This window comes from Thamnophis sirtalis, unplaced genomic scaffold (genome assembly GCF_051295495.1).
Source record: "Thamnophis sirtalis isolate CommonGarterSnake01/CBP01778 unplaced genomic scaffold, rThaSir2_p1.2 scaffold_6, whole genome shotgun sequence".
In the NCBI taxonomy this organism is placed as follows: Eukaryota; Metazoa; Chordata; class Lepidosauria; order Squamata; family Natricidae; genus Thamnophis; species Thamnophis sirtalis.
The window spans coordinates 60,580,264-60,604,075 of record NW_028261386.1 but is presented as its reverse complement, the minus strand read 5'-3'; the positions used below and the strand labels follow the sequence as shown (position 1 = coordinate 60,604,075).

The 23,812-nt window shown below is 38.5% G+C and overlaps 1 protein-coding gene across 1 annotated transcript in view; it reads left to right on the top strand.

The window, feature by feature from the left end:
* Positions 1 to 23,812, top strand: part of LTBP1 (latent transforming growth factor beta binding protein 1) — a 208,087-nt gene that overhangs the window by 36,102 nt on the left and 148,173 nt on the right. Inside the window, exon 3 of the mRNA XM_014058956.2 lies at positions 5,912 to 6,197. Within this exon, the coding sequence (XP_013914431.2) occupies positions 5,912 to 6,197 (286 nt within the window). The remainder of the gene's footprint in view (positions 1 to 5,911; positions 6,198 to 23,812) is intronic.

The window sequence follows — 23,812 nt, the reverse complement described above, 5'->3', positions numbered from 1 at the left end:
TTTTTTCAGAAGTGAAGGGATACGACTCCCCATTTCTTGGGGTTTATTCAAGGATAGATCTGTCTAGTTGAATGAAAGAATGTAAGATTAACGCAAATGGATCACCTTCATCTGAGTTCAGTTTTAAAAATGTGGAAAGTTCTATTCATTGACCACTGCTTTGTTTGATTAGAGAACTTGCCTTCCTGTCTGAAAGTTGCTGAGAAACGTGTATACCTTGATTTCTAATGAATGCTTATTGGCATTGCATCCTTCCTTGTTTTGTCATGAAAGAACATTCACTTTAGATAATCTTCATAACTAGAAATAGTCATTTGTAATCACAAGAAATGCATTAGCAAGCATTATACAAAATAAGTTCCCACTGACATGTTTCTGTCAACCCTAACTTGGGAGTGAGGGTTGGAGGTGAGAGTGTTGGAACTAATTTAGTAGAATGAGCATGCTTAGCTTGAGCTAGCTTATCCAATCTTACTACTGATAACCACTTGGATATGTTATTTTCTTGACAGCAATATGGAAGAGATTAGTCAGTGTCTTCTGTTTGGGTAGAAATACAGCCATGGTATAAAACAGAACCATTTTCTCAGCTCACTAAGGCCACTGAGCCCAAATCAGAATAAGCAGATAACTGTTTAGAAGCACTCAGAAGAAAACTGCTTGTATCAGCCCTAGGTCTAATGTAAAGTTCATTCATTTGTTTCTTTACAGTTATGTATTTGCTTCTTTTTCTCACATCTCTAATGAAAAGTGGTTTCATTGAAGAGAGAGAAGCCCTATCATAAGGAGAAAGAAGATCTGATGTAACAGTGGTCCATCCAATTCTTTCCACCAGTGCATCTTGAATATCCCAACTACTGTAATAATTAAAAAACAAAACAACAGAAATTACAGCATTTGTGAAAATATCAACAGACCCAATACATCATGGTCATAAACTGTTTCAGCTTTTTCCCTTAAGGTGACACTACAGGGCATTGCACGGCAAAACTGCCAATTACTTCCCTACGACCAATTAGATCCCACAGATTGGGCCTCCTCCGAATGCCATCTGCTAGTCAATGTCGACTGTTGACCACTCGGGGGAAGGCCTTCTCTCTGGCTGCCCCGGCCCTCTGGAACGATCTCCCCGTGGAGATCCAGACCCTCACCACTCTTCAGGCTTTCCGCAAAGCTATCAAGACCTGGCTATTTCGGCAGGCCTGGGGCTGATGAGTTTCCAGCCCCACTCAAATTTGTTGTGACTGTTGTTTATCTTTTAACTTGTTTTGTCTTGTTTGTTGTTTGTATTCCCCCCCCCCCTTTGATTTGTTAGCCGCCATAAGTCCCTCGGGAATAGGGCGGCATACAAGTGAAATAAACATTCCCAAACATTCCCAACAAAACAACTAGATACAAGAACAGTTTCCTCCCATATCATCTCTCTGCTGAACAACTAATTCCCATAACATTGTCCTATGCCCTAGAATGGTCAAACTACCTAGTAGGGCTGTATTACTGAGAAACCATGGTGGCGCAGTGATTAGAATGGAATACTGCAGGGTACTTCTGCTAACTGCCGACTGCTTGCAGTTTGGCAGTTCAAGTCTCACAGGCTCCAAGTTGACTCAGACTTCCATCCTTCTGAGGTTGGTAAAATGAGGAGCCAGATTGCTGGGGCAATATGTTGACTCTGTAAACTGCTTAGAGAGGGTTGTAAAGCACTGTAAAGTGGTATATAAGTCTAAGTGCAATTGCTATTGCTATCGTTGTCATCTTTCCTATTACCTACTGTATTTCCTTAACTTCTTATAACTTTGTTGTTTATATCTTATGATTTATGTTGATTGTTTTATTTAGTAGCCTATTATGATTTATATTGCTTATTTAGTATCCCATGGCTATCACTAAGTGTTGTATCTTATAATTTATGATGAATATATTTTACGAAGATTATGATCATGATTTATCACTTGTTGCTAGTATGTACATTGAGAGCATATGTATCGGAGACAAATTCCTTGTGTGTCCAATCACACTTGGCCAATAGAGAATTTTATTCTGTTCTGTAATAAAACCAAGACAATCCCCATCCTGGTCATTCAGGAGATAATTTAACTTGCGGACTGATCATCAATGGCCATGGAGTACAATACTGGAAATTTTTCAGAGAGAACTGAGCATCCTAGAATACCCTAATGATGTATTTTGCTAGCATAAATAATTTCCTCTAAATGCTGTAATTTGGGGATAGAAAAGAGTTTGGCTACACTTGGAATTTTGAAAGCATGTTGCAGGAGTTCTACAACATGCTCTCACATGACCAAAATTAGTTACAAAATACCCCTTTACCTGAAATCAAACTGTTGATGTTATTCTTTTCATTTCCTCTAGGCAAGTAAGATGTTATCTGCATCTCCCAGCTTATTTAGTTGTTTCCCCCCCCCCCCCCCGAGGAGGCAAAATCATTCTAAGAAAGCTATGGGCTCTCTGATAGGAGCATGCTGGGATTTTTATAAAATAAGATAATGCTATAAGGCCTGATGCTTTTTGCCTTGCAGCATCTCAGCTTTTTATGTTTTAATTTAGAAAATTAACATAAAAATGAGGTCATGCAGGGTGGGAATCTAGGGGAGGCAAAATTATTCAGAACAACAGAAGAAAGCTTAACGAAAGGTTAAGAGTTAAAAAGGTTAATAAAGGTTAATTGGATGTGTTTCCCCCTAATTCTGCAATTGTTACTTACTTGTACTGCGTCTGGGGCCTGCGTGGTTGCATAGGGGCTTTTTGGAAGATGCAAGTGACAATAAATACCACACTGCATTTTAATTTGATATTAAAATATTTTGGGTTTAAAGAAAATTATGGGATTTAATGGCAGGTTTCAAGCCCCATGCATCTGGGCAAGGCCAAAGAAGTAAGAACAACATGTATTTTAGTCAGGAATATTTAATGTAGAATTCTGTTTTTCATACTTGGCAACTAAGATATGTGAACTCCAACTCCCAGCCAGCCTGCTGAGTCTATCTTAAGGTAAATACTAACTCCACACATCTTAAAGTTGCCATGATTGGGAGGGAAAAGGCTAGACTAAGGTAAATACAGAATCCTGGAAACTTCCAAGATTTCCTACTCTCATCTGTATTGAGTTTCATAAAGTAGAGTCTCTATGAATTCCTCTGGGTTGAGTTGCTGTTTATGACATAAGCTGCCAATGGATTTACCTTCTGTTTCTTGATTGTTTAGGTCTACACTTCTTTACATTGTTTTCCCAGCCTTCATACAAACTCTCACCTCCGTAATAGCAATAGGATTCTATGCTTAATTCCTTGCAAAATGCCTGCAAATTCAGGAGGATTTGGGTCTTGGGGCATTCTCTGAGCATAAAATCACATTGTAACACTGTGCTGGATATTTAAAACAATAAAAATAAAATGTTATTTAAAAGTTAACTTTTTATTCTGAATTAGAAGTAAAGCCTGATATTTTGTCCTTGAACAATTTGGTATTGTTTGTTATTGTGGCTTCAATTAAAAATGGCTCTGGTGACACAAAACAGCTTTTTCTCACTATTGCCAGCAATTGCATAAAAACTATTTGACTCGAGGGTATTTTCCTAATAGGTGAATTAAACATGCTGTGTCTTGTTCTGTATTTTCAAGCCAGAGGATGGAAGTGCCAGTGTGTTTAGAGGCCTGATATATACAAAAGGGTGAAATTCCAAAGTATTTTAGGTAACTAATAATAATAATCTGGCTATAAGTGATAGTCAAGGTATGTTATTGACAATTACCTGTTCTAATGGAAGAGCTGGATCTGCTCATTGAATTCAGTTGATCAATACCAGTTTATGTTTGTAGGCTGAGCAGAGGTGAGTTATGCTGTGCTAAGAAATCTGATGATGGCTTGAAATCATCCATGACCAGTTGCTTTGCCAGTGTTCTTGTGTGCTTACTAGTAGAAGCTTTCACGAAGCCTGTAGGAAATCTGTCTCAGCTACTCAATCATTCTCACCTAAACTAATCGTTATGGTTAAGTGTCAGGCTTTTGGTCTGTCAGTTCCTTGTGCATTATATGCAATTAAAGGTCCCATGAGACTAGAAGAACATGGTAGGGATTTGATTTTTTTCCCATTCATTGGAGACCTGAAAGCAATTGGATAATTTGAAATAACAATGAGTTCTTAGTCCAGAATAGAATAGAATAGAATAGAATAGAATAGAAGCAGCTTGCCAATGTCAGTTTTACAGTATGGAGCAGATTTGAAAGTGAGAAATGCATTTGATGTGTATCAGAGGGTGTGCTCTTTTTGTTTCAGGACAGAACAAATACATAAAACATATGAAGAACTTCTGTGTCAACACTTTTTGATAGTACTCAGCAAAAATATTTACCCAAAGAGAAATAAAGTACAACTCTCAAGTGATATGTTTTAAAATAATTAAGTTTTCTTTCTGAAAATGTGTTTCTTGCACAGCAGTGTTGCACCGTAGGCTTTTTTATGTACATCTATTACATATAATATCTGTATAACTGAAGCAGGTTAAAGTTACTGGCTGTTTCTTTTTCTGGCTTATCTGTCCTCACAGGGGTAGCATTATTGATTATTAAAAGGCCATAATTCATGTCTAGTAAATTCTTACAGATTTACATTGTATGTCTTGATCTCATAGTCTTGAAACTTGACTGAATTGTTATATTCTTCCACACTTCAGGCAAACAGGCTACTGTGGTGATCTATGAAAACACTTCCATATATCTAAAAACAATCAGGGAGAAATTTGCAGCCTCCTTTGAATTTACAAGCTTTTCTCTTTTATAGTGGACAGAAGCATCAGCTTTTGGGAGAAAAGACATTAAGTATCACCACAGAAATCTTGGTTGGCACCTTCAAACTCTGCATATTTTAATCAAAAAAAGAAGTATACCTCAAATGGAGCACATACACATTTTAGAAAATGAAAGTGGGTAGCTGCCATCCAGTGCATTACATGAATGTTGGCCTACCTGCCAAGAAAAGATATTTAAAAAGCAGGGATGGTAGAATGCATGTTTTGGAAGCGACTAAATCCTACTAAATCTCCCTGATGAATGACTCCCAACTTTCATTTGAAATCCTGTAATGAAGATTAGTTCTCTATTCAGTGACCCTGTTGCCAGAAATTCCGCCTAATTGATTGGTAGTGATCATCTTGAAGGGAGGAGGCAGAATATAGGAATTTGCACATGTTTGGGTAAACCAGAGTTTTATAACTGGCTAGATCTCAAGCTACCAATTTGTGAAGTGGATGTATTTTGCTTGCAGCATATTCTAAACGTTCCATATGCTTCCCTCTTCCCCCCAATACCTGAAAACGCTGTGCAACTACTGATTTGATTGATTTGATAAAAGCGAGGGTGGTTTTTACTAAAAAAAAAAAAAAAAGTGCCATAAAGGTTGAGTATTTGTGTCATGGTATATAAACCAAGTAGCTGATGTAGACAGATTTGTAGATTTGCTGGTAACAAACAACCTACATCAGCCCTTCTCCAGTTAGTGCCTTTCAACTATAAAGCTCAATTCCTTTAATTCCCAGGCAACATGGCTATAACCAGGTAGCAGGAGGTTGGGGAAATCTGGTTTTTATTTTCACCCTGAAGAAACTCTTAATTTGATAGTCACAATAACAGCTTCTACCAGATTTAACTCTTCAGATAACTCCAGTAAGCAGCATGAGACCGAAGACCTCAGGAAGCTGTAAATTCTGCCTATTTTGTACAACTGTAAGTGTAATATTTGTGTCTGCTACTCAGCAATGACACCAATGACTTTAGATATGGGGCCTTTACTGCACTGTATAGAATTTAATCCCAAAGAGTTGGTTTTGCTTAAAGATTGTGTAACACAAACATATTTTATTTTTCTATTCACTTGTCCCTTTTGTCCCCTTAGCTAACTGTTCATCACCATGCCAGAATGGAGGGATGTGTCTACGACCCCAGTTGTGTGTCTGTAAGCCAGGCACAAAAGGAAGTATTTGTGAGGATGCCACCAAGCAAGAAACTGTTTCACCTGGGGGATCAAGTCCAGCTACTCCACCCTGGCCTATCCCTCAGCGGTCAGTTCAGCAGATGTTTTCAAAGAAGGTGCAGATCCATCAGAAACCGAATCCCATGGCTCAGATGACATTCACACTCAAGCAGAAACCTCCTGGATTATCTCAGCAGGCGCAGCCACAGTAAGCCTTTTCATTACTGTATGCATGTGAGCATGTTTTAAATTTGCTGTATGAACTATATGGGATTGTGTAGCTTTTATAAGGCAAATTTATGAGTGTCCTCAACTTCCTTCATAGGCTGTTACATAGAGAACTTTTTCTATAAATTTGAGCATTTTCATAAAGCCAATATTTTTCTATAATTAAAGGTCGTGACATCATTTTAAAAAAATCAATAGGTCTGATTCTTATTGTATATTACATCAAAGGTAATGTTGGTAGGATAAGTGCCTTTGAAAACTTGTTGAATATGGTAGCAAGGAATTTGGTTTAGTGGCATTTTGTGGACCATGGGGTTATATCAGTGACAGCCCAATGGAGAGCCATGGCACTGAGAAAGTACAGGACAGTTTTGTATAATAGCACCAACAGTTGGATTCAAATTTAATTGTCTTGAGAGCTGGAAAATCGGGAGTAACCTAGGACCTTGAATGAAGTGCCTGCTATAATAAAAATAAAGTGGATTCTTATGAGCCAAGGTGGCGCAGTGGTTAAAGAGCAGCACTGCAGGCTACTGCTAGATCAGCAGGTCAGCGGTTCAAATCTCACCGGCTCAGGGTTGACTCAGCCTTCCATCCTTCCGAGGTGGGTAAAATGAGGACCCAGATTGTTGGGGGCAATATGCTGACTCTCTGTAAAACCGCTTAGAGAGGCCTGATAGGCCTATGAAGCGGTATATAAGTCTACTGCTATTATGTCCATTGATATAAATGCTGCTGTGGCATTTATAAAAGAAAATATTGTCTAGATCAATGGTCACTCATATTCTTCAGCATGCTTGTATATAAATATGTAAATGAATGTCCCCATTCATAGATCTAGACCTAGGTATAGATATATAGATATAGATGTGCATGTGCACCTCCTCCACCCCAAAAGCAATCTGAGCTATATCATGATTGCTGTAATTTGTAGAGGAAAATTAATGCCTTTTATAACTAAGGTATCTTTCGTCAGTCATCTTAAAGCAGTGGTTCTCAGCCTGTGGGTCGCGACCCTTTTGGGGGTCGAACGACCCTTTCACAGGGCTCAGCTAAGACCATCAGAAAACACATATTTTAGAAAAAAATACAGAAAACATAAAATCATTTTATGGTTGGGGATCACCACAACATGAGGAACTGTATTAAAGGGTCGCGGCATCAGGAAGGTTGAGACCCACTGTCTTAAAGCAACCAACATTGCTTCAGAAGAAAGTTAAAATGTCTTCTGCCAGTGATTTTGCCAAAGATATTACCAGAACAAGTAAAGGGGGTTCAGGTTAGGGCCTTTAAGAAAATTATTGTCATCTACAACTCCTTTAGGAATTGAATTGAATTGAATTTATTCGATTTGTATGCCGCCCTATTCCCAAAGGGACTCAGGGCGGCTGAACAAAAGCCAAGGGGAGGGGAGAACAATACAAAAAAGTAAGACAAAAACAAAACAGGACAATACAGACAATTTAAAAAAACACAACAAGCACAGCCAATTCGAGTAGGGGTGGAACTCAACAACCCCAGGCCTGCTGGGACAGCCAGGTCTTAACGGCTATATGGAAGGCCTGAAGGGTGGCAAGGGTCCGAATCTCCACGGGGAGATCATTCCAGAGGGCCAGAGCAGCCACAGAGAAGGCCCTCCTCTGGGTGGTTGACAGCCGGCACTGGCCGGCAGATGGAATTTGGAGGAGGCCTACTCTGTGGGATCTATGGGAGGTAATTGGCAGAAGGCGGTCTCTCAAGTACCCAGGATTGGAAGGAACGATTGGAACAGAAAATAAGGACCGACAACTGACCATACTAGACCCACTTTTTAAATGCAGGTTTGTACTTGGACATGAACAGAGTTACTGACTTATTTTGCACTCTCTAACACTTATGTTGGTTTTAAATTTTTACTTCTGGAATCTACATCACACCACATTGCAATTTAAAAGAATCCTTAATATGGCCTTTTATCCTTTTATCTTTTCTCCAGATGATGTAATATGTCAAATGTGTTACCACTGTTTTTCATTGAAATGATGTGAGGCATGGCAGTACTAGGCATCCACAATAAAATTCTTATAGTAAGCATTCACAACCAACTTCCCCTCATACTTGCTCAAAGGCAGTAGTTTTCCTTAAAAGCTTAAGAAGGACAAAAGTTTCATATCACATTAAGGAAGGATTTCCATATTAAGACCATTACTAGTCAAGGAGTCTGAATAACATGCAAGCTGGCAATTGTGTGGGTCCCAAGCAAAGCAATTGTTATCAAAAATCGGTACTTGTCTAGGAACAGAGTGCTGGCCTCTTTAGAACTATTAAGAACTTAAGAATGGTTTCAATGAAATCTATTTCTTGGGAAATCACTTGCTAGAATGGTATTCCTTGACTATCTTATATTGCTTTGGGCTTGGATCAAATGGTGTACAAGACAATTTTCCTGGGGGCTGGGGGATAAAAATGAGCCAAAAATGGCCCATTTTTCATGAAAATTGTCCCGTTTTTTGCCAAAAAAAAGAGAGGCATGCATAGCCTTTAGGAAGCTTGTAGAGTGGTCCTGGAGGCTGGGGGGGGGGCAAAAGCGAGCAAAAAACAGGCTGTTTTTTGCTCATTTTTGTCCTCCCCAACCCTGGAGTACTTTGCAGGCTTCCCAAATCCTCTGTACATCTATTTTTGTGAAGGGAGTGAGGTTTCAGGAGGCCAAAAATGCTGTATTCAGTGTATAAGATGCACCCAGATTTTCACCCTCTTTCTTGGAGGGAAAATGTTCGTCTTACACTCTGAAAAATACGGTAGTCCAGATAAGAACCACAACTATGAGTACTAGTTCTATCATTATTGAAAGATTATGTTAATAGAATCTTCTGAAATGCTTCCCATCCAGTCTGTGGTTCTTCCTCCTGCCTTACAAAGCCCTTCCTTCCTTCCTTCCTTCCTTCCTTCCTTCCTTACTTACTTACTTACTTACTTACTTACTTACTTACTTACTTACTTTCCTTTCCTGCCTTTATTATACTTACAAATAACTCAAGGTGGTTAACATATCCAACACAACTTGCTCCTCCTATTTTTTCCACAACAGCAAACTGTGAGTTGAGTTGGACTGAAAGAAAGCAACTGGCCAAGGTCACCCAAGTGGATTTCTAGCCTATTGCCTTAACTACTAGACCAACCTGGCTAAACCACTAGATCTAGCTTAATCACTACACCAAACATACTATTATATTTACAACCATAGGATAAAACAATATTCCGCCAAAAATAAGAACATAAAACAATAAAGCAGAAACAGAAAACACTGGCACCACAACCAAACTTCTCCAATGTAACCCACAACACTTATCCTCCAACTCTGGTTTCATCCCATTCCCACATTTCAGAAAGCCAGTTCTTCAGTGTTTTCCAGACGGTTAAAAGAATGAGGGCCTGTTGAACCTCAAGAGAAGAAATGTCTATGGGCAAAGACTGTCACAAAAAAGGAATACTTCCTTGGTCTCTTTTGCCATCAAGGAAAGTTTGCCTTGATGTCATCTTAAGTAGGATTTATCAGACTCAAGAAAAGGTTTATGAGATCTAATTATCAGTGGGAATACTGTGGGTAATTTAAAAGGCTACAGACAGTGGTCTACTTACGATCATAATTGCAACCAGAATTTGTCTTGATGGCAAAATTTAAGGGAAGGAACCTGCAGTGTTTTTTTTAAAAGCAAGAATGACAGTATTTGGGGGGAAAACATAGCAATGAAAAGGACATGATTGATTGACCATTGTCAAAAGTAATCTTATCAAGTTTTAAAGTTAGAATTAATACTGTCTCTAGGACAATTAGTTAATTTATGTGCTTATTCAGTTCATCTTCCTATGTTAAAAATATCTCTTTGTACATGCCGTTATCAAAGCACAGCATAATTGGAGGAAATTGACTGCTTTAGAAAAATGGTAAAAGTTCATATATACAAAATAGCACTTTATATATAAATCATAGTGTTTGTTCTGTGTAGGTTGTTTAGTTATTGCAGTTCCTATTATTGTATATAAAAATTTAAAAGTTGAAAATATGTAAATAGGATTGCATTTATAATTAAATGTTTTATATCTTCCGTGAGACTTCAGTTAGATTATGAATAGGTAACACGTGGCCTTCAGATGTTGGATTCCAATCTTATCAATTTCTACTATCCCCATGGATTGATGTGAGTTACAGTTCCACCCTTTTAGTTTCCTAATGATATCCTATAGCCTACATACATTTAGAGTAGCTTGGTAACTGAATGGGGAATTCTGGGAGTTGAAGTCCACACACCTTACAATTCCCAAGGTTGAGAAAAACTCGTTTAGAGAATGCAACCGGATTTAAGTAGTGTTTCTGCAAATGGGAGAGCTCATGTTTATGGAATAGGATGTGTTTTGGACAAGGGTGAAATCAACTTACCTTTGCTATTGGTTCGGTAGCAATGTGAGCATGCATGCACTTCGCTCATGTGCACCACCTCCATGAATGCGCAGGAACATCTGTGCATGCTCAGAGTATCAAAAAAAGATGTGATGATATGCAGGTGGGTGGGCGGAGCCTGCTACTGAATGCGCCTGCAAAGGTAAGTGAACAGTGGGGGGAAACCTCTGTACTGTGCGATTTAGATTAGCTAGAAAGCAGAAAATCCTGCTTTCTAGCTAATATAAATTGTGTGTCACAGCTGATCATTGGATTTTTTTTTTTACTACCAGTTTAGGCAAATCAGTGGCATTTTTACTACCGGTTCGAGTGAACGTGTCCAAACCAGTAGCATTTCACCCTAGGTTTTGGGGCAATGTCTTTATTTTATATTCTCCTAAGCTATTCCCGCATCCTGTGCCGTCTATTGCAAAGCCAGTCAGTCTCCTAAAGGACAGTTGAGAAAGAACCAAATTAAGTGAAAACTGTTTCTTCTTCTCCTCCCACGTGTACCAACCTCCATTTGTAGAATCTCTGGGCCCGATCCTGTGGCCTAGCAGGATGGACGGATGAGAATTGGTTCGAATTAACTGAGGAAACCTAAATTGCCAACCTATGCAAGGCTGAGTTGAAAGCCTTTTTATGCGAGTTAGCTGACTCACTCTTTGCTGTAGCTGAGTATATCTGATAATTTTACTTGATCGCTTACTGGTCTTGTGAACACTACTTAAATTAATCAGAAGTTAGCGTGTGTATTCATAAGCAGGACACAAGGATGAGATTCAAAATGTAGAAAGAATGCAAAAAGGGATTCAGTCAGCACTGCTTGAAGAGTTCTCATTCAAATAATTTCAGAGTATTGAAGTTCAGATTACCTTTAATCTACATGGCTAAAATAGAATAAGGGATTCTCCCCAGCTTTTCAATAATACCTTGTGAAAACTGATCCCCTTTTCAAATGTTCAGAAATCAAAATTGCTATTTTTAAAGAAAGCCTCAGAGAACCCTGTCTTTTATCTTGAATTGTAGACATTTGCAAGAAAGAACTCTGAAACACCACTAATACTCTTTTGTCCACTGAGACATTTAAGCTTCTTGCCTCTAGAGCTCTCTCCCCATCCTCTTTGATGCCTTTAATTGAAAATGCAAAAACAGTCTTATGCAACTTTATGTGAAACTGAACTATTGTTTTATTATTCTGTTGTTTCCAATTTGATGGCAGACTTTTTTTTTAACACATGACATTGCTGGCCTCTTTTCAAAGGGATTCCTTGGTAGGCTGTATGCTATAATAAACTTTATTGTAATCCTATCACATGTATTATGCAGTGTTCATATGATACTCTTTTTAGTTAATAGAGTTTCTTTTGGCCCTGTGAATTGAAATAATATTATCTTAATGTATTTGCAAGGAGAAAAGAAGCAAATGGAAAGTATATTGTGTCTGGTAATTTAAAATATATAATATTCAATGAAAGGATAAATCATCGCTAGAGTTTTGAAAATTCAAAGCTAATACAGTATTTTTACTGTTATGCTGTTGGGCAGTAGGTGGCAAGCTTCACTTTTCCTTTTCCTTGTATTTATTTTCAAACTACAGATAGGCCAGAATTTCAAGAGGCTTATTTGAGTTCTCTGCAAGATGTCATTTCTTGGCAGAAAGAATTTGATTGACCTCTTTTTTACTCAACTGGAATTTTGAGTAGAAAGGCTTTTCCTATTTCCAGAAGGTAGAATAAATGTGAATAAATGCATAAATTATTGTTTCTAGACTGGATTTAACAAAAATATAACTACTATAGCCAGTACATTGCAAATGAGTATCTGCCAAATATTATTCTATTTAATTTGTGTCATGGGGCTGCATCACATACATCTTCCCTAGTTTTGAAGGTATCCTATGAATAATCAGTTCCCAGTTTATCATATCTCACTTGCCACAAACAAAATACTTGACTGAAGGAAATGAAAAGAAGGAAATACCGGCTTAAATCCTTTCCTAAGGAAAAATACCAGTTACGAGGAAAGATGGCATTGTGAATATCGCTTCTCTATTGGTTCTTCCTGTGGGATAGTTCTGTGAGCAAATCTGATAGTAAATCAATGAATTGGTCTAAGAAGGTTTCTTCCATGTTATTCATAAATGTCCATAGCTGGCATAGTACAATACAATACAATACAATAGCAGAGTTGGAAGGGACCTTGGAGGTCTTCTAGTCCAACATTCTGCCTAGGCAGAAAACCCTATGCCATTTCAGACAAATAGCCATCCAACATCTTCTTAAAGACTTCCAGTGTTGGGACATTCACAACTTCTGGAGGCAAGCTGTTCTACTTATTAATTGTTCTAACTGTCAGGAAATTTATCCTCAGTTCTAAGTTGCTTCTCTCCTTGATTAGTTTCCACCCATTGCTTCTTGTTCTACCCTCAGGTGCCTTGGATAATAGTTTGACTCCCTCTTCTTTGTGGGAACCCCTGAGATATTGGAACACTGCTAACATGTCTCCCCTAGTCCTTCTTTTCATTAAACTAGACATACCCAGTTCCTGCAACCGTTCTTCATACGTTTTAGTCTCCTAAACATCTTTATTGTTCTTCTCTGCACTCTTTCTAGAGTCTCCACATCTTTTCTAAATCGTGGCAACGAAAACTGAATGCAATATTCCAAGTGTGGCCTTACCAAGGCATTATAAAGTGGTATTAAAGTGGTATAAAGTGATCTTGATTTTATCCCTCTGTTTATGTAGCCTAGAACTGTGTTGGCTTTTTTTGGCAGCTGCTGCACATTGCTGGCTCATATTTAAATGGTTGTCCACTAGGACTTCAAGATCCCTTTCACAATTACTACTATTGAGCAAGGTACTACCTATACTGTACCTGTGCATTTCGTTTTTCTTGCCTAAATGTAGAACTTTACTCTTTTCACCATTGAATTTCATTTTATTAGATAGTGCCCAATGTTCAAGTTTGTCAAGATCCTTCTGTATCTTAAACCTATTTTCTGGAATGTTGGCTATTCCTGCCAGCTTGGTGTCATCTGCAAATTTGATGAGTTCCCCATTTATTCCCTCATCCAAATCATTGATGAAGATGTTGAAGAGTACTGGGCCTCAAATAGAGCCTTGGGGTACTCCACTGCATACTTCCCTCCATGTAGATGCAGTTCCATTAAGGACTACACGTTGAGTGTGATTGGTCAGCGAGTTATGAATCCATCTGGTGGTGATGCTGTCTAACCCACATTTTTCTACTTTATTTAATAGTAGGTTATGATCTACCTTATCAAATGACTTACTGAAGTCCAAGTAAACTATATCGACGGCATTTCTCTGGTCCACTAATTTTGGCACTTTGTCAAAGAATGAAATAAGATTAGTCTGGCATGATCTGTTTTTGACAAACCCATGTTGGCTTTTGGCTATTACTTTAGTATTGCTTTAAGAAGAATGGACCAAACAGAATAATTCTGTGTGTTCAAGGTTCTATAATAGAATGTATGAATGACCTTTCTTGGGGAAAATGCTGCCCAGGAAACAATCAGTCAAGGGAGGCAGGCCACCTAATGGCCAGAGAAAGAAACTTAGCAAATACCTATCTTAATGAATCAAGAAGTTAAAAGTGGAAGTGGAAAGTTTGTGCCTTCAGACTTGCAAGATTCTGTCAATGTAGCCTTACAGTAAAGTAGAATTAGTTCAACTTGTCGCGTTTTCTGTGGTTTATCTGGGAGGGTGACAAGGCACATGATCAAGGTCAATGCTTCTATATTGAAAAGGGATGGCATATTTTTTGTGCTATTTTGAGCTGGAGAACAGATGAAAACTATAATAAAAGTTCTCAGTGCTCTCACCTGCATTCCCTCGTGTCCCTCCCTCCCCTAAATATTAATGTGACCCCCTTAGTCCTAAAAAGCTTATTTATTCCTGATTAGCCAAGAGTTACTCTGGCATGTTTCACAGGGCACCCAATTGGTTTCTAAGAAGTTGGAGTAATATTTTGAGCTGTAAATGACATATCAAAGACTTCTTTCCTACTAAATGATCGTGTCCTGCAGCTGACTGAGATCATTAGCAAAAGTGGCTTCTCATAAGCTTGCCTTCTAATCTTTGACAGGTGGGGTCCTGGAGATATGTGGTATGCCCCAAATATGGCTTGTTCGATTGGTGTCACCCTTGTATATTTCTGCTTCTGAGAAAAGTTTCATTTGACCTTTAAGCAGCTGATTATTTCATTTGTTCTGGATGAAAAGTTTCTCCTGATGCCCTACTTAACATGGTCTCAGACTCTAGGCTGCAGAGATTTTTGGGGAGGGAGGGGAGAATTTACAAACGGCACTTTTTCCATTCCTGAATCCCTGCAAACTCTTTTGAAGCCAACTAATGCCGTCATGTTTACCACTGTAGATCTTGGAAAGCAAGAAAAAGGCAAGGAATGAGCCAAGGCTCTAAGTGATTATTGTCAAAGAATAGCTGCAAAACCACCAAGCCACCCTTCCTTCGTTGCATTTAAAAACCTATTTTTACCTGTGAGGGTGAAAGGCAGCATGCTGTTGGTACTTGGCCAGTCAGACGTTCCCCTCAGCAGCTGTAACCATAGTGACACATTGAAGTGGATGGAATTGGGAGGGAGGAGTGTAAATTCTAAAGTAGGCTTACAGATAGACACCAGGGGTCAGAATAGTAAAAGTTGCCTTAGAAGAGAAGAGGTGGTTCTGAAAGAACCAAAATCCCATCATCCTCAGCCATGCATAAAGCAGAGGCACTTGGACAAAAAACAACCCCTTTCCAATCAACAGCATGGCGCTCTTTGCAGCTGGATGATTGTCATAAAAGAAAAGGGTGGGAGGCAGAATTCTTGTCAATTTCCCCTCAGCTTCTTTTCCCTGTCTATCACCAAGGGAACAGATGCAAGAATCTGCAAAGAGACCAAACAGACTTAAACCCTATCACATTTGAAAGTGAAACCAGCAGGATACAGTGCCCAAGGATATGCAAAAATGATCTAAACAGTTCCTGTGAAGTTTGACCTGTGAAGCTGCCAAGGCACCTTTCCCCTTTAAGGACCAGTGCATCGAATGCTAGCTGAATTGAAAGTGTAAAGTTGGGTGGGAAGAGAAACAGCGTGAAAGCTCTGCAGGGCCTTATTCAGTGGTGGTATTCAATTTTTTTTTTACTACCAGTTCTGCTTGGTGGGGGTGGCATGGCTTGGTGGGCATTGCAACGGAACAACCTGTAAAATTTTCATTCCCATCCCACTCCAAGGGAAGGTTACTGCAAAATCCCCATTTCCTTCCGATCAGCTGGGATTCGGGAGACAGAGAATAGATGGGGGCGGAGCCAGTCAGACCTGGTATTTACCGGTTTTCTGAACTACTCAAAATTTCCGCTACCGGTTCTCCAGAACTGGTCAGAACCTGCTGAATACCACCACTGGCCCTCATTGCTGCAAATGGAAACTTATTTTTGGTTATTGCACAAATATATTCGTTCAATTGAACACAGATCATGAGAGCGGAGAGCTCTAGAGAGCATTCTGGAGTAATACAAACAGCCTGTGTAGAAACACTCTTAGTTTTCCCTTTGAATAATTAATTGCTTTTATGTTACTCACTTCTTGACCAAAAGGTGGAATGAAATTTAAAATAAGCTTTTAAAACATTCTTAATATCTAAGAAATAGTTTTGTAGAGAGAAACCTACACAATGACGGAAAAAGTTGTAGTATTCAGCTGTATCCTTTTGATCCAACCCGCACAATATTTTATTTTCTTTGGATTTTTCTGGGCAAATATTTTATTTTCTTTGGATGAAAATATTTTGCATCATATTACTTTTCTGTTTCCCTAGCCCATCCATTCATCTTTTGTTTGTGTCATATCCATACCGTAGTTGTTTCCCTTGCAAATATGCCTTTTTTTTGCTTCTCCCTATCCCTGTGGAACTTCCAGATTCCACTTATCCCCCCTTCTCTGCTTCAGTCCAGTCCAGTCCAATTCCTAACTCTTTCGTTGTATATAGCAGCTGTCCCCAATTTAATAGTATTTGCAGAAATGTTGGCAAATCTGGCCAACATCAACACACATTTACCCTACAAGGGACTCCAACTACACAAGCCTAAAGCTTAGGAGAAAAAAAGAATTTTTAAATTTTAATTTAAAGTTATATTCAGTCCAGAGGTGGGTTCCTGCCAGTCCTAACCTCTTCTATAGAAAAGGTTCCACAAATCTACAGTGCGGTTTAGAACCGGTCCCAGCTCCCTCCCCCCCGCCCGTCCACACATCATCAAGATGCAGAGCGAGAGAAGGAATGCTGGGAGTTGAAGTCCCCAAGTCTTAAAGCTATCAAGTTTGAACACCCCTGGGTTTTTTTCTAAAGGGTTAGGGGTACAAGGGTCTTGTAACTTGACAGCTTTAAGACTTGCATGCTTCAAATGAGTTTCTGAGCCAACATTTTGGTTTCTAAGCAAGAGCGTTGTTAAGTGAGTTTCACTACATTTTACAAGTTGGCCACGCCCACCCAGTCACATGATTGCCAAGCCACTCCCACTCAGTCCCATGGCTGGCAAGCCACTCCCACCCAGTCACATGGTCAGCAAGCCATTCCCACAAAGCAGGCCACACTTACAGAAGAGGTTCTAAAATTTTTTGAAACCCACCACTGATTCAGTCGTAATTTTCATTTGAGATACAGTCAATAGCAATATATAAAAATAGGAATATTAATTTTTCATTAGATGGAACAAGGAAAAATTTCCAAAATCACTTGGATGGCCATCTAGGAGACAAGTTATGAAGAACTCTATTCCTGTGAAGTTTCCAAGAGTTGGCCTAATTAATTTACAAGCCTCCAGACAAAGTTCAAAGAAAACACATTCATTTAGTAGGACTAACATCTTGGCACGGACTTCTGTGGAGCCGAAACTAAATCCCACTTAATGGCGTCTGAACTTTACCTCTGTGTCCCCTCCCCTCTGGTTGAGGTCATTAATCACATTCTCCAACAGGATGTTATGGCAGGGTTCTGGATATGCGCATTCACATCCCAGTACAGAAATAAGAGACTTTTACTCTGGCTAAAAGTATGCATGGCATCCCCCCTCCTCAAGTTGATAATAGTCATGGAAACGCTTTAGACATTGACAATTCAGTTATAGCACTAGCAAGAGCACATAGACTTATATACCGCTTCATAGTGCCTTTACAGCCCTCTCTAAGCGGTTTTACAGAGTCAGCATATTGCCCCCAACAATCTGGGTCCTCATTTTACCCACCTCAGAAGGATGGATGGAAGGCTGAGTCAACCTTGAGCCAGGTGAGATTTCAACTGCCAAACTGGCAGCCGAAGTAGCCTGCAGCATTGCACTCTAAACACTGCGCCACTGCGGCTTATACGTCTGAACACCTGTGGGGACAGTTTGCTGAGTGCATGGTGAAACAGAGTTGTGAATTTGAAACCTTTTTATCCTCTGGGGCAGCCCAAAGATTAGATGATGGACATGCTGTCATAAATTATTTCTTTTTACTAGAACTACGGTATTAAAAAAAGGTCTTACCTGGCACCACCAATGTGACTTACAGAGAAGAGTGGTCGAAACTGCTTTTTGCTTGTTGAGATCTATCCCAAAACAAATTTTGACAGATTTAAAGACTTGGATCCAACTTGAGGCTCTTACAAAGTTAGGGAAGGTTTTTAGCCAGTGTTTCATTGTGGGAGTCTACTAATATTGGTTTACGTAGAATCTAGAAAATGGGGTTTCTATGCAAAGGCTTTTTGAAGCAATGACCATGTTTTGTATCGAGGTTGATACAAAATCACAATGTATCGAGTTTGATATGAATCACAATGTTTATGAAACCTTATACTTTATAATTTTTATATATGCATTATAATTTTAAATAAAAGGAAATGGGGATAGGTTCCCAATTTACCCGCCCGAGTGTTGACTGTTGAATGCAAGTTGTGTTTTTATTATTTTCTTTCTTTTGTTCACATATTGTTTGTCTTTGATATTGCACCCCCTTCCCTTTGATTGTAAGCCGCCCTGAGTCCCCTCAGGGAAAAGGGCGGCCTATAAATCTTAATAAAATGACTAAAAAAAATGACTAAATATAATAAAATAGCATACATATCAATTGTATTTGATTGAAATCAAATAAATTGATGGTTAAAAAAAGTTGCTATTGATTTTTCATGATAAAGTGTTGGGAAGTCCTCTGTCCAACTGTCAAGTTCATTTTTATTTTAGCTTTGGTGGGCTTTGTAGGGAATTCCTAGAGAACGCCTGTTAAATGTTTCTTGCACTAAAAGTGAAGTTCAAAGGCAAACCTTCTTTTTGATGCTGAAAGGGGCAAATTACTGAAAGTTACTATATAATTTTTGCCAAGTTGTTTGACTTATTATGAATGTTACTGTGGTTTTCTCATTTCAATAATAGTCCCAGTGTTTTAAATTAAAGATGACTCACAAAGGATTTTATATCTGATCTAATATCCTGTGTAATATGCAATATAATGTAGCTGAAATCCATGTCATTGTTTCATTTTAAATATCTTGATCAACGTCTTTGTAAACTGTTTTCTAGTGATTTTAGTTAGTATATATAAGCACAGGTTTTATCTATATGCAGACAAATTTTAACTATCAAAATAAAGAACATATTCTAGAATTCACTACAATACTCCTATTCATTCTTTTTCTTTCATATGGAAAACACTGAGCTAGCCTGAACTTTAAATGAATGCCCAATTGTGTGACCTGTATTCTGTTGTAAATTTCTCATTGAAGGAATAATAAAAAATTCTGTACAGAGTATTGTTAGGATTTTTCAATTTTATGCTCAAAGCATCTTTTTTTCCCAAGATGCTTTCACTTACTGTTTTTTTTAAATGTCAGCAGCATATGTTTTATATGGTATCTGGCTTTGCTTTCACATAATACTGTATATGGAATAATCTGCAGGAATGTGTAGAAATAGGATTTGGTTCAGAAAATTGTTTGTGAAATGAAGTTTGCAGAATTTACAATGAACCAGATATCCTACCATATTTGGTCAGATCTGTTGTCCAAAAAATATGTGCTTCTTCTCTAGTGTATAGTGCAGATTGTTTATTTGTTTTGGGGATTATCAAATGATAAAAGGGGCACACTATCTCATTTAAGGCACATTTTTCCACTGAATCTCCTAAATTTGCTTTGTTGCATGGACCTGCTACTAATTCAGCTGTCACTAATTCAAAATTCTATGTGGAAAGTCTTCTTGGTCATATGTTTCATGGTTGTAGTTGGACATTAATTAGTTCTGGGTATGAATTGACTCTCTTTAAAAATGAGAATGCCACTTCATGAGCAAAGAGATTGTAGTTGGATAAGCTAGTTCTTTCATATCTTCAACAACCAGATTTTCTTTAAAAAGAAACAATAGAGCTGATTTCATCTCACATGTATTTCCCCACATTTCACATATCTACACTTAATGATCTGTAGTTCTGTTTGAAGGAATGCTCTTACACATGTGCAAAATAGTAAATTATTTTTATATATACATAAAATCCATTTTAAAGCTCTTGTTGCCATCTGGAGTGCCTAGGCTGGATTAGATTCCTTCATATAATGAGAGCTATGTTCGGTTTAGAAATACTTAGCCTTGTTTTATTGCCCTTTTTTCGTTAAGGCTTTGCTGTTTTGAAAATAAAAGGCTTAATCCTATTTAACATCCCAAGACACGCACTTACTTCTTAAAAATAATACTTTAGTCCATGTGTTTATATCAGGGCCGCTCCAGGGTTGCTAAACCCCTTTTCACTAATGGTGATGTAAGATTCCTTTTTCCAATATTTTTCAGCGGGGCTGTTTCAGTGTACTGTATTTTAATACTTTTTAAATGAATTCTGGTCATGATGTACCATTATGAGGATATAATAATCTTTGTTCAGCAATGAAAGGAACATGATGTATAATCCAGAACCAGCCCTTTAATTATACACCATCTATTTTGTGCTATGAATGCCATGTATTTTGCCATATTCATTTCAAGACCCCCTATGCTAAATGGCTGTTTCGTGTTGTCTCTGATGTAGTTGTTTACTGTGAAAATGAAACAAAATGCCAGGAGTAGAATTAATGGACGCATTCACCATCAACTATCTCTGGCTGCCCACAAACTCATGACCATGTTCTTGTACAATAGATTTGTCCCCAAAGGGTCATGCTGCTGTATCAGTTTGTTGTAGTGATGATTTATAATATATATACTGGGCAGTAAATTGGGTAGCATATGTGGAAGGTAAAAAAACCCTGGGTATTTCTAGATAGAAGATTAACTAAAATTGCAAAACCTGAAGCAGAGGTATGTAAAAAGCAGCTATTTTACTTTTAGCAACAGATGGAAGCGACTAATATTGCTTTGGCTTTATTACCGTTGTTGTTGTTAGTTATGAAGTCATGTCCGACCCTTCGCGACCCCATGGACAACATTCCTCCAGGCCTTCCTGTCTTCTACCATCCTCTGGAGTCCATTTAAGCTCACACTTACTGCTTCGATGGGTCTATCTAGCCACCTCATCCTCTGTCATCCCCTTCTTCTTTTGCCCTCAATCTTTCCCAGCATTGAGCTCTTCTCCAGTGAGTCCTTCCTTCTCATTAGACGGCCAAAGTACTTGAGTTTCATCTTCAGGATCTGACCTTCTAAAGAGCAGTCAGGTGTGATCTCCTCTAGGACTGACTGGTTTATTACTATTAGTACAGTTCTTTAGAGGGACTTTATGGAAAAATATGGAAAAAATAAACTTTCTAAATGTTATGCTGATATAATTGAAGTTTGAATTAGAAATCATTTATATGTAAAGTTGGATAAAAGACATTTCAGAGCCAACAATGTCTTATAATTTGTTCAACTGCAATCCTGTCAACATTTCATAGTCCTAGAATTTCTAGGGCCTGCAAATTAAATGAGGTTGTCAGTGGGTTTTTCCCCCTTCCTTGTCCAAACTGTGGTTGTATAACTTGTATTATAGTGTCCTCATGGGCCATTATGCTAATATTATATTACTACATTTATTTATGTTTTTGCTGTTATTGGATTTAATCCTCTACAGAATGCCATGGAAATGGGCTGATGCATAAATTGATATAATAAATGCTAATATGCCTCCTCTTCTTCTGCATCAGACATCGGAGCATAAATTTGGATAAATTTCATATTAAAGGGTTGTTTGCAAAATATAATTGGTATTATTCAATTGTTGACTTCCTTGGGCCCAAGTAGTGTCTTTGCAATATTTCCCTGATACTATTATTTGTTTTTTGGGGAGACCTGATAAGTAAATAGTGTGATTTTTCTGACTGAAAGTGTCCAATTCCGGCGTCGTTCAATTTGTTGATGCCTAAAATGATATGTATAATTGATTCATTCATTTTTTACTGTGTTGAGCTTTTCCAAGTACATGCTTGGGGTGTGTGTGTGTGATGTTGGACTCACAGCTCCTGTTCAAAGAGCTGGTATAGCTATAGCCAAGGGGACTGTTGCATAAGTACTTCTAGTGTGCCACTTGTACCCTTAGGTGGACCAGGTGGGCCTTCAAACAGTCATTCACACCTTAGAAAGCTCATAAATGGATTAGTATTTTTACATGAAGCATACTTTATATGAAGCTACACTGGACGGCCACTTAGAAACTATAGCTGGGCAGAATGCAAGAGCACGGGCAGTGGTGGGCATACTTTCTTATGCTTAAGTAACAAAATGTACTGTTACCAATTAGCTTCTAGGTGCTGGTTATCTTTACAAAGTTCTTTGTGCTATGAACTTGATTATTTGTGGAATTACTAATCCCTGGTTCTTTCTGCTTGTCTAGTGTGATCGGGCATTAGGTACACGCCCATCAGTTATGTAACGTCGTCTTATGGAAAATGGGCAGTCTTCTCTTTCATATTGCTTACTCTCTGGAGATCCAGATGGTCCCATCCTGATGATGTTTAGAAAGCTATTAAAGACTGTATATTTTCCCATGACCTGGAACAAAATAATGATTGAGCCTCTGCTGGATGTGTATTTGGTTATAGGTTGGTGCTGATTAGTTTTTCTCCTTTGTAATTTTTTACTTTTTTAATTATAAGCCTCCATGTTTCCACTGTAATTCAATCTTTGCAACTTCAGATTTCCTTTCCTTTCAGAGTAATGTAACAACTAGTTATCCAAAAGGCTTTAATCTAGCTGTGTCATAAACACTATTAGTATTCCAAAAGATCTTCGGCTATTCTTCAACAGGATGAATGCCAACCACCCCAAGAGGCCCATGATTCATCATTATATTGCCAGTTACTTTTACCTTGTCTATTCATATAATCTCCTTGGTAAAATAAAGAAGCGGTTTATCATTGTTTGCAATTGATCATCCACCTCCAGCATCTTCCTATATGTTACCCAATACAGAATAGATGTTACTTCTTTAGCTGGGATGACTGCCACACCTTGAATAAACTTGCTAGAAGAATATATATTTTGATCTAAACCAGTGGTGGGTTCCGGATCCTTAGCGCCTCTGCGAGCCTCAGCAACGCTCCAGCTGCTCAGCGCAAGCACTGTACACGCCCTGCGCATGCACAGAAGTGCCGAAGACTGGAACAGTATCCGGTGCTCTGGACAGACTCCGGTATGCCCGTACCGGGACGTACTGCCTGCAACCCACCACTGATCTAAATGCCTGGAATACTTTGCTCATCCCCCACAGGGGCACCCCAGCCCCGCTGCACAAATCACAGTGAGAAACATACAAAACTGAAGAGGACACTTTTTAAAAAAATACCTAGGTCTGAATTATTTGTTCATCCTCACATAGTTCCCTGAATGGGGCTTTGTCCAGCTACTGTATTAAAGAAACTTTTATTTTATAGGTAGAAAAATAAGTGTGGAATATGAAAGTACACTAATAGATAAGATTTTTAAAGCCATTGATTTGGGTTGGTGACAGATGGTGATTATGACAGATTTTCAGTATCATTCACCATTGTATCTTACTAGAGAAGCTTTTCAGCTGTTTGAACAACATAATGGGTCACTGTAGCCCACTTTGAAGCAGGATTTATGGACAGGTGGGGGAGGAAATTACTTGAACTTCAGAAACTTAAAAGTCAGTTCCAACAAGGCACAATTGTTGAGCGTTGGGCCATTATTTGTGAGAAATG